The 16,855-nt window shown below is 37.9% G+C and overlaps 1 protein-coding gene across 13 annotated transcripts in view; it reads left to right on the forward strand.

Moving 5' to 3' along the window:
• Adgrg2 (adhesion G protein-coupled receptor G2) overlaps nt 1-16,855 on the forward strand; it is a 66,153-nt gene that overhangs the window by 14,076 nt on the left and 35,222 nt on the right. For 2 of the 13 annotated variants that reach the window (XM_026405434.2, XM_026405446.2), the window contains exons 2-6: nt 9,048-9,083; nt 11,512-11,559; nt 11,657-11,680; nt 13,419-13,457; nt 15,530-15,571. In XM_026405434.2, the coding sequence (XP_026261219.1) occupies nt 9,048-9,083; nt 11,512-11,559; nt 11,657-11,680; nt 13,419-13,457; nt 15,530-15,571 (189 nt within the window). The remainder of the gene's footprint in view (nt 1-9,047; nt 9,084-11,511; nt 11,560-11,656; nt 11,681-13,418; nt 13,458-15,529; nt 15,572-16,855) is intronic. The other 11 variants (XM_026405436.2, XM_026405440.2, XM_026405435.2 and 8 more) reach the window with 11 other exon arrangements.

A 16,855-nucleotide genomic window follows, 5' to 3' on the forward strand; every position in this document is an offset into this window, starting at 1 on the left:
GAGAATCACTAATATTCGTATTCTCTCTCTCTCTCTCTGGGATTTATCATAAGGATTTGACTATACAACTGTGGGAAGTGGTTAAGCAATTGTTATAAAACTGTTACTTTCACATCTGATGCTGGAACTTGACATCTATAGGGCAGGCAGTCTGAAAGGGAGGATGAACATAAGATTGGGGAGAGCAAAATCAAACTGGAAGCCACAAGCCTGAGTTGTAGGCCATGTTAGTTCTTGTTGCCTTTGGCCTTGGTAGTAGGGATGTCCCATAGAAGCCAGGCTCTTCATCACAAAATTAAGTACTCACCTGGCCCAAGAGTTGGCACGGCTGAAGGAAGATTCAGGGGAAGGTGGAGCAGTTGTAGGCCTAACAGCAACCTCCTATTAACAAGGTCAGGCAGCTGATAATTGTCAATGTGTGTGAACTCCAAAATGGCTGTTGCTCCATATCTGCCCAGATTCCCTATATAAATCCTCTTGGGTCTCACATTCACCAGAAACACACAGGAAAGGGAAATCAGGGAAAAGTAGTTAGCCTACCTAATTGAAACATTATAACACCACCACACATACTGGAAAGCTAATGAGCCCAATTTTGTATCTGTTAATTCAAACTAGAAGATGATGCTAACATCTCCCCAGGCTCTATTTAGTTGTTTCAGTTTTACAGCTGACCCAAAGATATTCTAAAGATCCTTTCAGCCAGCTAGCCTTATCTTGGAGTGGTAAGACTACGAGGTTTTTGTTGTTGTTGTTCGTTTTTGTTTTTTTGGGGGGGTACTGGGGATTGAACTCAGGGGCATTTGACCACTGAGCCACATCCCCAGCCCTATTTTGTATTTTATTTAGAGACAGGGTCTCACTGAGTTGCTCAGTGAGAGCAACTTTTGCTGAGGCTGGCTTTGAACTTGAGATTTTCCTGCCTTAACCTCCGGAGCCGCTGGGATTACAGGCCTGTGCCACTATGCCTGGCTTTTGTTTTTGTTTTGTCATTATTGTTTTGTTTTTAGTTTTTCTTTATATTTTTCTGTAGTTTGGAGTTTTTTGCACATAAGCCTATATTCTGATTATAATTAGAAAATATTAATATTATGTTTTACAAGCCAAACAATGACCCTTGCAAGACTGCACATACTACTCAAGGTCACTCTAATAACATCATGATTAATTGTGCCTTCTACTTCCTTCCTTAAAATTTCACCTGGTCTTGACTTTCGTAAGAATTTATGAAACAAGTCAGGGTCATTTGTTCTCCTGAAGCCCTTCTCCTTTCTCATCCCATGTTTCCAAAGTAATCCCTAAAGCAATTTGAAAATTAGAAGCAAATAATATGAAGAGAAAAGAAACTGAAATGGAACTCTTGAACATAGAAGGGAGAAATTATTTTCAGATGAATAACTGAGAAAATGAGGAATAGGGAAAGTATCACTGTATTAGTTACTGACATAAGCAGTATTTACTGTATATTCTTCTCAGTTCTTTAACAGTAGTACTCAGGAAGTACATAGTCAGTTAGTATGACTAATTTTATCCCTGACTTCCAAATGGAAAACCAAATTGCAGATGGTCTAAGTTGTCCAAGGCCCTAACCGTAAAATGGGGATAACTTATCTCATATGGTTGTTATATAGACTAAATAAAGTGAACACTTATACAGTGCCTAGTCATAGTAATACTATATAAATTCCTTTTTTGGAGGGGGGTGGTGCAGAAGATTGAACCCAGAGTTGCTTTACCACTAAGTTATATCTACAGTCCTTTTTATATTTTTATTTTGAGACAGGGCCTTGCTAAGCTGCTGAGGCTGGCCTTGAATTTGTGATCCTCCTCCCTCACCCTCCTGAGTTGCTGAAATTACAGCCCTGCACAGTAGCACCCAGCGTAAAAATTCTTATTAATTAAAAATAATTTGGGACTTTACTCTTGGGGGGGGCTGTGAACACACACATAAATTTGCATTTTATTTCAGGGAATTTAGGGATACTCCAAAATGCATCTCATAGACCTTTGCACATAAAGCCCTGAGGGAGTCAGGATCAGTTCCAGAAGATAAAGGACTGAGAGGATGTGAAGTGGTAATGTGTGAAAGGGGAAGAAGAGCAAGTCAGGACCTAGGGGATCAAGAACACATTTCACTTTCCCATTTTGACCAAAACCCACCTAGAATTGCTGACAATTTGCTCTTTGGGAAGTTCCATCAACTGAGAGTTGAAGTTTTCTTTAGTGATGTCATTATTAATCTTTTAACAAATATATTATGTAAGAGTACTTATTGAGCAGTGTGATGTGAGATAGTTACAGCTCAAGTAAGCATGTTTCAGATGTGCCAAATTAGAAATGTTTTCATTTATTTTTTTGGTTATGTAGCAAAATCTGAAAATGCAGTTTCTGGAAGAGTATCCATTGCTCAAGCTCTGAGGAGCCAATATAATAACAATTTTTTTTCTTTGTTTGGGGTTCCTATGTAAGAGTCTCTAGGCATGGTGGCTTGTTTTTAATTATCTCTCTATGGAATAGCAATTCAATCCAGAGGAAGACTGCCACCAAATTACAAATTTCAGTTGGGTCTAAAATATACATGCAGGGGGGCCTAGTTGTATCCTTTCTAGATCCACTCTGAGAAGATTAAACCTTTTTCCCCCATCCAACTTTGGGGCCAATTTGTTGAAAGTAAAGACTCATTAGTATTACCGCACTCAAAGCTTTGTAGACAACCGTCTCACATTTGAAGTCTTGACATCTACCACAATGTCAAACAATAGAGAGAAAAATGAAAACAAACACCCAGACCAGATCTTGCATGATTTGGATGCAGGTAGTTTATTTGGAAGAGATCTCAGAAATCAGTAGCAAGGGAGCAGGGAAGGGACATTAGAAAAAGAGGAAGAGTCCCTAGCGAGTATATAATCAAAGTCACAGTGTAGGCAACGGGCTCTCAATTGCTGAATTTTAAATGTTGCTTCAGTATGTATTTGAATGGACATTTTAACACACACTTGTAAGATCTGTTAAGTAATCTCTCTGCTGTGATTGGCAATCATAACTACTCCATTTCAGATTGAGTAATAGCCATCCAAGAAATTTTCTCAAGTCTTCATGAACTCCACAATAGGTCATTTTGTCTCATTATTCTCAGATCCATCCCCATGCTTCCCCTGCTCTGCTTTGTATCACAGAGACCTAACCCCATGCCATATTTTCCACGTCCCCTTGCCAATTGGCTTCCAGCTATATGTGGCCAGTGGGCAGCAATGGCAGGAGATGGGATTGCAGGAGGAAAGGAAGAATTTGGGGCATTTCTCCCCCTGTCTGATTGGCATCTCTAATAGTGGGCTGTGCGTCTTCCATGATTCCATCTCACTGGACAGCCCCCTCTGTGGTCTCAGCTCATGCTCTGTGGCTTTCCTCTCTAGGATCTAGTAACTTCACCTCCCTCCTTCTTCCTCCATCCCTGGAAGTACCAGCAGCTTCCTGCCATTGCTGGATGTTGAGAGCCACAGCTGAAGGGGCCCCAGCAAACTTCCAGCTGATTGGCTCACAGCGGCCCCAGCAAACTTCCAGCTGATTGGCTCACAGCGGCCCCAGCAAACTTCCAGCTGCCAGCTGATTGGACTAGTATGTGCAACAAAAAATCATTATATCAGCCTTTTTATCCTCCTGAAATGTCCATTCATCCTTTCTCCCTATCTGTTCCTCAGACGCAAATAGTTTTTCCTCAGATGTGAGCGGTTTTTCTTCCGTCTCACTCATCTCCAGGGACAGGCAACTTAAAATAAAAGCGAAACAAAACCAAAGAAGAATCTTAAAATGGCTCTCGCCCTGCCCTCAGGGGCGAGCAGTTTACCTATCACTTAACCCTCAGTCGTTCCTCGTGCAGGCCACCAAATGCCGCAGTCTGGCTGGGCACAATTCACGAGCCACTTATCAAGCAGAAACGAACTTTATTTTTAGAACACACATGCCGCACCACACAAGCTCTTCAGGAATTCCCTCAGAGCCCAACTGCCACCACCGGCTTCCCACGAGCCTCTTAAACCCCTACTCCTCCTGCTCTTGAGGCCGACTGGCTGGGTCCTGTCGGCGGAGCCAAAAGAGTCCCCCAGTGAGCATCACCGCAGAGGAGCCAATCAGCTGGCAGCTGGAAGTTTGCTGGGGCCGCTGTGAGCCAATCAGCTGGAAGTTTGCTGGGACTGCTGTGAGCCAATCAGCTGGAAGTTTGCTGGGGCCCCTTCGGCCGTGGCTCTCAACAGCTGACCTCTGTGGATTGCTCCAGCACTTCACCTTTGCACTATTTCCCTGAGTTAAATTCCTGCTCTTGAACTGCCTATCATAGGTTCCTGGCTTGATCCCGATGATGGAGATTTCTTCTTCTTCTTCCTCTTCTTTTTTCACAATGCTAGGGATCAAACCCAGGGTTTCATGCTAGGCAAGTGCTCTACCATGATAGAGATTTCTTAATGATTTCATCAGTTCATCTAAAAATACTTTTGAACAAGACACTGGACTGGATTCTTGAAGGAAAATAAATAAAGCATCAAGTTTCTTAGTATGTAGTTGGAAAAATAATTTATCCAGTGTGCTATTGTTTGAATTCCTGTGAAAATCTCATGTTGAAATTAGAAGGCTATCATGATGATATTGAAAAAGTGGGATCTTTGAGAGGTGACTAGGTCATGAGGGCTTTGCAATCATGAATAGATAAATGCTGCCATTCTCATGGGAATGGGTTAATATCTCTCTATCTCATGAGCTCACCTACCCTTCTGCCAGGTTATGACACAGCCAGAAGGTTCTCACCAGATGCAACCCCTCAATCTTGGACTTCCCAGCCTCCAGAACTATGAGCCAAGTAAATTTTTATTGGTTATAATTGACCCAGCCAGTGGTATTCTGTCATAGTGGCAGAAAATGGACTAAGACACAGTGTGAATGTTAAATAATATATATCAATGCCAAGTGACTCATGTAGTCAATTAATACTTTAAGATATAAAGAGGAGAGAGCCATCTCCATCTTCTTCTGTAGTCGGAGCATGCTTTAGAGGACCAGAGAATTGACATAAAGGGGTCATCTTCTAAAACTTCCAATTTTATAAGACAGGGTGAAAACTTACATGGAAAAGGACTTTGTGGGTATAATTAAAGTTAAGGACCATAGGGAGATAGGAAATAGGGAGATTATCATGGATTACCTGGGTAGACCCAGTCATCATGTGAGTTTTTTTAAAGTGTGATGAGGAAGTGAATTGGAGTGATGGCACATGAGAAGGACTCCCCAACCCTTTCCCATTGTCACTGGCTTTGAAGATGGAGGAATGAGGAAGAAACATGGGTTGCTTCTAAACTTAGCATGGCCCTCAATTTGTCACAGCAAGAAAATGAGAACCTCAGTCCTGTAACTTCAAGGAACTGAATTCTGCCAATAACCCTAATAAGCAGGAAATTTATTATTTCCTAAAGTCTCCAGAAAGGAATTTCACCTATCATCACCTTGACCTTGACTTCAAGCTGGAAAGATGTGTACTAGACTTATTACCTGTAGAACTCTGTGATAACAAATTTGTGTTTTAAGCTGCTAAATTTATGGCACTTCATTATAGCAGCAAGAAGAGTCTAATGCACTGAAGTTCTCAATTGGAATTATTTGGCTGGTGTTACCAGCAATGCTATTAAATTCAAGAATGGATCGAGTATGGCAATGATGTGGGGTAATGAGGGCTGAGTTCTTTGGTATATTGAGGCAACGACAGCGGGGATATTCACATGGCAGTGCTGGGACCACACTTGGCCATGTGAGAATGGAGTTCAGGAGGTGGTGGCAATAACTGAAAAAAAGTGCCAGGGAGGTGAGGTAGGGAAAAAGACGCCATGGAAGGAGGTCAGTTTCTTGAGTTTCCAGTTCCTCTGGCTCTGCTTGGCTTCCATTCTCCGCTTCTGCTCACCAAACTCCTGCTCATAATTGATGGGCTTTGTCTTAAAAAAAAATCACCAGGGAGTGACATTGAGTAAATTTTATAGATGGATTACAATAATTTTATTTATTGATTTAGACTGACTTCAGTAAAAGAATAATGCTTTAACTTTTGCTCTTTATAGGTTTGCAAAGGAAAATCTGAAATTTTTAAATGTTTTTCCTTCCTTTGTTTATGAATCTTTTTAACAGTGGAAATGTTTTGTCTCCTAAGAGTGGCATGGAGCTCAAATATATGACTCATTGGAAATGACGACCACCTCTTTATTGTTACAAATGGGAAGTGAATTGGAAGAGACACAAGAGAAACATAGGCTGATGTTCAGGAAAGTGTAAGACCTGTGAGGATGTCTTTATCTTGGACCAGGAGGACTGATACAGAACATCATAATGAGAGATAGAAAAAGTGAATAAATGTTAGTCACCAAGCAATTGGGTCCCCAAAAGCAAGCAAGAAACAAACAAAACCAAATGGAAAAACTGCCAAAAGAAAAAGTAGGCAGTAACAATTTAACCCATTTTTTCCTGTCATCCCAGATGTGGAACACATATAAGAACTTACCACTTATGGTAACTTTGAAATAATATTTGACTATTTATTATGCTTACAGAATTGAAAACTTGGGACATTTTTAAAAATATTTTTTTTAGCTGTTGCTGGATGTTTATTTTATTCATCTCTTTATATGTGGTGCTAAGAATAAACCCCAGTGCCTCACACACGCTAGGCAAGTGCTCTACCACTGAGCTACCACCCCAGCCCCCAAAACTTGGAACTTACCGGGTTAAAAAACTGAAGCTTTCGTTTACTAGATTCCCTCTCTTCATCAAAGCAGATTGTTGTCTATCCTTTTGGGAGCTGCCAGGAGCCCTGTAAGTTCCAGGCTACATGCCCAGCTCTGCCTGCAATCAAAACCTATGAAATTTACATGTTGATTAAGTTTAAGCTCTTACTTATGAGTCCATGCCTGTCAGACCTGTCTACCCAGGGATGGCCAATCAGTTTCATGGGTTTTCCTGGAAAATTGAGTCTCTGCTCTGGCTCTCTTCTTACCCTTGGGTTGCCCATTTCCTCTAATATCTAAGAAAGAGGTGAAACTGAACCCCTTTCCCTGTGAGTATACAGCTTTGGGTCAAAAGATTTGGCAGTAAAGATTGGAATTGTTAGTGCCTATGGTGAGTCATGGGGTGAAATTGTTAAGGAAGCTGTGTTAGGTTCTGTTGCTCTTCAGCATCACTCTCCATCCCTATTCTCTGGTACTCCACTATCCCCAAGTACCTTCATCCTGTTCCCTGCCTTTGCCACACCCCTGCCCCACTCGGCTTCACCTACCCAAACTAATAAGTGTCATTCTCAGAGAAGCTCATGATGGTTTTCCCCAGTGCTTTTCCACATTACCCAGTATGGTAGGTGTTTTCTAGATGATCAAAAGAATTCAACCAGTTCAGATTAACTTATACTAACATGTGAATGACTGATTGCCCCCTAGTGCTCCCAAGAATATTTTAAAAATTAACCCTTTAAAGGTTAACTCAATAGACTCTGATCAATAGAATATAGAAGTAGCATGAGGGATAGGAAAGGCAGCAGAATACAACAGACACTAGTATGGCAGTATGTATAAACGCGGATGTATAACCAATGTGATCCTGCAATCTGTACACGTGGTAAAAATAAGAATTCATACCCCATTTGAATCAAATGTATGATATATGATATGTCAAGATCATTGTAATGTTTTGAGAACCAATAAAAAAAATCAATTGAAAAAAAAAAGAACAGAGATTAAGGAAGAGGTCATTCTAATTACATTAGGGTACTAAGACAACTAACCACTCTGCCCATATTTGCCTTATTGGCTGCAGGGGAAGTGGGGAATTAAGCATCATTCAATCCTGTTTGAAAGCACAATTATGATTTTAATTATCCCTGAAAATAATAAGTACCCTGCCATCATTTCAGGAAAATAGGCTCCCATATGATAGTAGGTATATTTCATTATGCAACTTTAGTTTCCAAACATACTTATTCTTTCCTATTAATTGTATGTCAGAATACCACAAAGAAAATAACAATTCTTTTATAATTAATTTTTTTAACAACTTATAGCACCTCACGTGAGGGAAGGTTTGGGGAAATAACACTGTTGTGTATAGCAAAGGGTACTGTAAACTAATTTAAGTTTTCTATAGGGCATTTTGACAACCAAAATTCATGAATTTCTGAAAGAATGAGCCATGTGTGTATCCAAAAATCCAGCATTATTTGTAATGAAAAATCGTCCACATTAAAATGCTCATTAAAAAGGAAATTTGTCATAGATAAATGGTACATCCAATCATTGAAATGCTATGCATTTATCACAAATTTGGAAATTTGTTTAATGATATAAAACAATAAATAGTTTTGTGTAACATGATCCTTCTTATTATACAAATAAATATATACATATGTATGTGAATATACATTAATATACATATGTAGATATACACATGGAAAATAATATATACTAAAATATTAATGTCACTTATTTCTGGTGGCAAAATTATAGATGGCTTTTCTTTTCTTTTCTTTTCTTTTTTTGTTTTTTGTTTTTCTGTCATTTCTGAAGTTTCTCCAGTAAGATTATATTATTTTACATAGAGAAAAAAAGAGAATTACTTTTAAGGGACATGAGCATTTTCTCCAAATTAATAACTCAATAGCTCTTGTAGTTTGTACACTGAGAGGTGTCTGACCAGATTGAAATTATATACAAGAGGTGGCAGAATAAGCATAGCTAACATCTGTGCTAAAAAGAAACACAGTTCATGGAAGTTTAATTTATGCAGATGTACACATTTACTTCTACACATTTTAATGAATATTAGGCAGTAGCTGAAGTTTTTAGTCCTCTAAGAGATGTCTTTGGAGAGAATTCAAAAGGACTGATCAATGTCAAGAATAATAGTAAGTTAACATACTGCCCTCTTTTGGTAGCTATTTACAACTCAGATTCATTGCCACTAAAGATGTTCATCTCCTACAAATTTGTGCATAAAGTAAACTAATTTTAAATCACCTTTTTCCTTGACAGAAAATGCTGATAATTCCAGTTTGTTATCACCATCTGGTAAGACTGTTATTTTATGACTTTGGGGAATTTCAGGAAAATATTATCCCAAAAGTTCTCCACACAGTATGGCATGCAGTCAGTTATAGCAAAATTGTTTTTCTGCAAGTAGCTTAATTAAGTTATGTCATTAAACCTACACCTGGAAAATCAATAGCAAACATAGACAAGAAGACAGCCATATTGATTCTTCTGTATTGCCAAACAAAGCTGGGAAGTACAACACTGGCAAATAAATTGTGGGTTTACATCATGGTAGCTGCTTAAGTTCTTCAGTTCTTTTTGGTATTCTAGTTCACGAATTTTCTGAAGAGTATCAAGAACTTAAACATGCCAAATGTTTTTATATTTGCATGATGAGATATTCTCTTAAACATGCTTCCTCAGTACCCTCATTGAGTATTTCTCAAAAGGCTTCCGAAAGCTTAGCACTTGCTAGAATAGGGAGGCAAATAAATTATAGATAAATTAATAACTAGAACCCATATTGGCAGGAACTAGGAACAGGATCCTATTTCCAGATTGATAGCTGCAATGGAACCTTAGGGATACAGTAGCCCAGCTCTAGTCCTTAGCTGATGAGAGAATGAAGCCCATAGCACCTCAGTAACTTGTCGAAGACCTCACAGCTTCTTGCTCCACATCATACAGAGGCAGCACATGGCTTCTCTGATTTCTTCCTGCTGTACCATATAGACTAGAATGATCTCTCATGATAAGAGATGAGCCAACTCACATTTTATCATTAGTTGTGTGAAAATGAGCTTCTACTGTTATTCATTTAAATGGAATTAATAAAAATGACAATTGTTTCTTGTGCATATATTACGTGCCTAGAAGTCTTCAAACATCTTCCCATTCCTCTCAGTGTTGCAGGATAGGAATCATTATATGCATGTTACAGATGAGGCTCAGCAGGGAAAACTTGCTCATGTTCATACATTCTCTGGAACCAGACTATTAGAGTTTGAATTTGGCTACCACCCTCCCACCCCCATTGCCAGCTCTGATTTGGGGCAAGTTCCTTCACCCTTCTATGCCTCAGTTTCCTCCTCTATTAATTAGAAGAACAGTACCTGCTTCATAGGGTATTTGTGAAAATGAAAGGATACATGTGCCTGGCACAGAGTAAGCCCTTACTAAATTAACTATCATTAGTATGAGTTACTAAGTTATGGGGCAAAGATCTGTACCTGGACTGCATGCCACCAAAGCCCAAACCCTTTTTACCATGCCAATTTGTCTCCTGGTTATTAAGATTCCAGGGTAGAGTGTATTTTTCTTTTAGTAGAATAACTTTCAGCGAACTTGATTATGATGATATCTGCAAAATCTTGTTTGCAGAGAAGAGGAACAGGGCTTTGAGGGTACACACTGGCACTAGTCACAGCCTAGGTTCTGAGTGCCCTGGGGAAGAGCCAGTGTAGCATTGAAGGGCAAAGACAGCTGTGCCCATAAGCCTCTTCTTTGTGTGATATCATCATTCATTAACATTTGGAAGAATGAATAGTCATTAATTAAAAACCAGCTCTGACCAATTATTTTGTTCTGCTCCAATAGCAAAGGAGTCCATACCTGCACTTTGATTTTATCCCTCATGAACTGTCTTACTCCTCATGAAATATCCTTGCCAACTTAAAAAAAAATAAATGTAGCAAATGACAAAATATGGAAGCAATAATGTGGGACAGACAGGGTGTGTGTGTGTTTCAGCCAACGCATGAGCAGTCTAAAACAGACAGGCCAGCCAACCATCTTGACACACCCAAAGTTTGTCCATACCAGCTGAAAAATTAGGCTTCAAAAGGCTTCCAAAAGCTTAGCACTTGCTAGAATAGGGAGGCAAATAAATTACAGATAAATTAAAAACTTGATTTAGTTGCAAAATGTTTGTGTTTGTTTTTCCCATGTTTAGGTAGAGGTCAAGCCACTAGATCTTTTTAATATTTAAACATGTAAGATGAGTGTAGTAGATTGACCTCTTGACCTAAATAGAGTCACTCCACAGGAAATTTATTACTCAATTGATTGTCTTAATAGCAGCCATATTTTAAAATAGCTTACTGGGAAATTGTGTTAGGTAGTACAATATTGAGTGGTATCAATTTGTCTTTATAATCCTAAATTCACTGTGGGATGAGTTGCCAAGCACCGTTGTAAGCCAATATGTGAATATATTTCATGATTGTAGTTCAATACATTATTTTAAATGTTTTCTAGAATTCTCTTGGTTGAAAATTTTGAATGTAATATTTCCTTTATTTTGGTGTGTTTCCTAAGATTATTTCCATGATATTCCATAGGTAGTAGCAGGCTTTGTGATCATGGGTCTCAGAGCATGTTTTCTTTTTATAGTTATACCTCAGAAGTTCTAATACATAACTGTTTCAAAGTATTTATTTTAAAATGTTCTTTTTCTCTCCTGCAGTTGAATCATCTCTTGTCAGTTTTGTCCCCTACTCCAATGGTACTCCAGGCAAGACTTTGAAAAAATTCAAACATACATTTAGCCCAATTCGTTAAATTTTTGTTTTAATGATACCTTGTATTGTTTTTCTCCTTGTAACAAAAAGTGGCTGAAACTACAAGCCTCAATGGTAAGAATTTTTCTGGAGCAAGTGAAAACTGATAACTGTTAATATGTATATAAGTATAATGAACAGTGTGGCAGATTTCCATCTCTAAATTATTTCTGAATACATTAAATAATTTCAAAAACCCCCAAACCTGTCAACCCTTAAGAGTGACCTAAACTTTCTGGTTAAATGATAAAATTATTATGATCACAGAGGGAGCCCTCCACCACTCTTAATTGCTCTAGAAAAGAAATTTTGAGTACTCCATTTCACTTGCTCTACAACACAATGCCATAAGGTTTTGCATGACAGATGTTTAAATGTGAAAAGCACATCTAGCAGAATACAACAGTTACTAATATGGCATTATGTAAAAATGTGGATGTGTAGCCGATGTGATTCTGCAATCTGTATTTGGGGTAAAAATGGGAGTTCATAACCCACTTGAATCTAATGTTTGAAATATGGTATGTCAAGAGCTTTGTAATGTTTTGAACAACCAATAAAAAAAAAAAAAAGAAAGAAAAGCACATCTAGTGACTTCAATATGATTCAGCATGGATTTGAAGGCACAGAGTGTTCAAAGACAGCCTTTTTACAGATGATTTGACCGATTTTTAAAGAGTATGAAATGGGGGAAAAACTGGCTTCCTCACTGTGCTAGAGAAAAGGACAGAGCTTTGTGCTGTATTCAAGGGAGGCAGGCCGGGCGGCACATTCTGTTCCATCCTCTTTGTGGGTAGATAGCCTTCCATCTTACTGCGGTCAAACCCCAACACTTTTCAGAATCGCTTAGTTAAAATCTCACCATGTGGTTGGTGGTTAAGGAGCTAATCATAGTTGCAGCTTATACTGATCAAAAACTGGTTTAAATTCATATTTGGCCCAATGGGAAGAGCCAAAGGTTATAATTTTTATGTGTAATTACTTTTTACAGTGAAAAGAATATCTTCAATTTAGCTTTGTAGCAGTGTTTGGATCCGTGTGTGTGTGTGTGTGTGTGTGTGTGTGTGTTAAGTGTGATAATGTAATACCTTTTTTTTCCTTAAAAAATTCATCCAGAATAATAAATTCTTGAATGCTTTTCATTTAAAGAAATAACAATAGAATAGATTCAAAGTTGGATTTTAGATCAAACACTATCAAAAGAGGTTTTTCCTAAAAGTTAGTTGAATACACTCTTTAAGAACTCCAAATTTAGGGGCTGGCATTGTGGCTTAGCGGTAGAGTGCTTGCCTAGCATGTGCAAGACACTGGGTTCCATCCTCAGCACCACATTAAAAATAAATAAGTGAAATAAAGGTATATATAAAAAAGAACTTCAAATTTAAATTAGACTTAGTTAAAATTACTTTAAAAGACTATACCACCGGAAGAAACATTCAGCCTCCCCACCACTATCTACTAAAGTTGGTATCAACATTAGAAATTTCAGATCCCTTAGGGAATTTCATTATTGTAAAGGACAAAAACTAAACAACGTAAATGAGTTTATTTAAATCTAATAATTATGGGAGTGTTGTTATGTGTTAGATATGTAACTGGCATTCAGGAAACGCATTTTGAAAGAACAAACATTTGTTCAATTAATCTTCAGGAGTGGGAGAATGGATAGTAGTAAGGGGATGGGCAGCAAATGCATACTTTTGCAAAACTAACTTCTGGATTTTAGGAAAAGTAAAATATTTAAGGAATGTTACAAGAGTCATGTTTGTTAACCATGCCAGTAGTTACACTAATTTTTATTATTTTGTTTCAGATGCTACTTCCAGTGTATTGTCTACATTAAACAAGACAGGTAATATCAAGTTATTTCTAAATGTCATAGCTTTTCTTCTATGACTTCTTAAGTTTTTCACTTGTGTGGTCTACGGGGTTAGTAAAGAGTAGTTTTCCTTTGCTAACTTTCTTGAACTTTCAACTGTTATTATTCCTTTGACTTTGACATTGAACTATAATTCTGTTGTCACCATTCTCAAACTTATGAACTATTATGGCAGTAGCACTTCATTTAAATAACATTTATTATCATAGTGATACATGGTAGCTCATAAAAATGGAAAATATAGAGAAATACAAAGAAGGAGGATAGAAATCATCTTTAATGTTACTTTTCTAAGACTGTTAAAATTTGGTATATTTTCATTTAGTATAATATATGCATGTATTTATATGCATATATCTTATGTATATGTCCCTTGCAAAGTAGTCATAGTTTATGTAGATTTTTATATCTTGCTCTTCTGACCTAATATTAAATTATAAGTATTTGCCAATATCTCTTGCTTTTAATGACTTGATAACATTCCATTGTATACCATATGTTGAACACTAAAGTTGTTTCTATTTTTTTAATAGAGGTTATTCCAGTGAACATCCTGGTGCCAATACTTTTCATTCATCCTTGATTTCTGTAGGATACATTCCAAGGATTGGACATAACGTATGAATATTTTAAGGCCCTTGACACCCACTGTCCAATTACCTTCCAGAAGGGTTGTGCCTAGCCACATTCCTTGCAGCAGTGGATGAGGTTATCTATGTCACTGTACCTTTGTTAGGATTATAGTATATTATTAATTTTTCTCTCAATTACTTAGGTTTTCTTTTCTTTTCTTTCTTTCTTTTTTGGTAGCAGGGGATTGAACCTAGAGTGCACTTACTCACTGAACCATATCCCCAGCCCTATTTTGTATTTTGTCTAGACACAGGGTCTCACTGGGTTGCTCAGGGCCTCCCTAAATTGCAGAGGTTGGCTTTGATCTCGTCATCCTCCTGCCTCAGCCTCCCAAGCTGCTGGGATTACAGTACACCATTGCACCCAGATTATTTTTCATTCTTGATTATTAGTGAGGTTGAATATCAGGGCAAACAAAACAATATATTTAAAGGATTATTAATGATAATGCAGTCTCTGTAATTACTACCAACCATTGCCCATGAGTCACACAGTGAAATGAACTCATCAATATCACACACACACACACACACACACACACACACACACAAATGAGGTTTTTGAAGTTGTCAATATAGCATCATCATTCATAAGTGTTATCTCCAAGCTTCAAGCTTATTCTTTTATTCAGAATTTCCCCATCTGCACTAGGAGACAGAACTTTGCAAATCTGTGCCCTGAACACAGCCTCTTGTAGTTGGCCATCCTGATGGCATGGATTGCTGAACCTGGTTCTCCATTATCTGGCAAATGAACCATGTGCTTTGTCTCCCAACTGTAATGTAATGATATTTTTAAGGTTTGCTTCTTTAGAACATGTTAATATTTGCCTGTAAGTTCCTAACTTTAAACAGTTCTGGTTCTGCTGTGGGCTTGTTGTGTGACTATAGTTGGATGGTTTTGACCTCTCTCAAAATAGTTTTATCTATCAGTACAACAGGGATAACTGTTAAAGCAAACAGCAGGATGCTAGACTGTAGACTGCAGTAGCAGTATTTTAGATCCTATGTGTATTGAGTCACATTAATTTTGACTCTGAATCACCTACCCTTTACAACCTATCACCCAGAGGTCCTGAGAGTGACTTAATTCCACGTATCTGAAATTCACATTTGTTGGTCTAGCAGCAGTGCCTGGAAACTGGAGTAGAATTACACAAGCAGTGGGGTGTGTAATGGGTGTGATCTAACTGGGTAAACATGGGAATCCAACTCCCAGGCCCACCCCATGCCAATGCTACAATTTCTGTGCAGGTCCCATCCATTCCACTGCTGAGATGACCAATCATGTCTTAAAAAGATGTCAACGGTGTGATTTTTATTTGCACTTCACTAAAAAATGATATTCATGGCAAAGTGTTTTTTAAAAACAAGCAACAATTGTGCTCTAATATTTAAATTGCTTCTTTGCAGAAAAAACTAAAATCACTATAGTAAAAACCTTCAATGCATCAGGTATGACTTATTATAAATATCAAGACTTTCTTCTTTATAACTAAGGTAAAATTAAACAAATGGCTGGTGTTTATGATCTCTTTCTCTTTTTTTTAAAAAGTAAAATCTGTTCTTAATGAATAGATGTGTATGTACTGAGTATCTGAAGTTGTACTAGACATTAAGGGCTGTATAATAATGATCAGGCACAGTGCCCTCTCTCAAGAATCTTCTAGTCAAGAGGGAGACAGGTCAAAGAAGCAGGTCACAAATGTGAACATGCATGCAGATAAAGGCAATGATTCCACCAGGATTTCTCTTTCTCACTCTCTTTTTTTCCCCTTGGTGTTGGAGATCAAACCCAGGGCTTCTTGCATGCTAAGCATGTACTCTACCACTGAACTACACCCACAACCCCACAAGCATTTCTCATGGTTAAGAGACATAGGAGGTAGGACTAGTGGTAATGAGTTTATGAACAGGATGCAATTAATGAAAGAGAGGAGTGAACCTCAAATTCTTTCTAAAGCAAAGCAAGATTATACTTTTAAGTACCTAATACAAGACTAGGCATACAAGATATACTTAACAAAGACTTTTCTTTTCTCTTTCTTTTTTCTTTTCTTTCTTTCTTTCTTTCTTTTTTTTTTTTTAATACAGGGACTTGCTAAGTTCTCTAGGCTAAAAAGGCCTCAAACTCGCCTTCCTCCTGATTCCAGCCATCAGAGTAGCTGGGATTACAGGCATGCACCACTGTGCTCAGTTTAACAAAGCCCTCTGATTGACTTCAGACAGGGGTTGGCAAACTATTGCCAATGGGCCAAATCTGGTTCATTGCCTGTTTTTGTAAAATATGTTATTGGAACACTGCCATGTCCATTCGTTTACATATTTTCTATGGCTACTTTTCTGCTATATAGAATGGTAGAGTTGAGTAGTTGCAACAGAAAACATATAACCCACAAAGCCTAAAATATTTAGTATCTGACCCTTTTCAGACAGTTTTCTCATTCAGGATTTAAGGAGTGACCAGTAAGTAGCTGTAGTGCAGATAATGGGCCTAGAAACAGGAAAGAAAATTCTCCGTATGAAAGAGCAACAAAAAGACCCACATCACTAGAAATGGAGATGCAGGTAGAGATGGCAGAATGAAAAGCATAGCAAGAATGGATCAATGCTTTAAAGAAAGCATTACTACCCACCATCTATATATTCTATAACATTTGCATTGTATGTATGTTATAGTGAGCTATAAGTAACTACATTTAAAGTGAAATCTTCCTCTTCTGGTGTGGGTAACATTGC

This window comes from Urocitellus parryii, chromosome X, assembly GCF_045843805.1.
Source record: "Urocitellus parryii isolate mUroPar1 chromosome X, mUroPar1.hap1, whole genome shotgun sequence".
Taxonomy (NCBI): domain Eukaryota; kingdom Metazoa; phylum Chordata; class Mammalia; order Rodentia; family Sciuridae; genus Urocitellus; species Urocitellus parryii.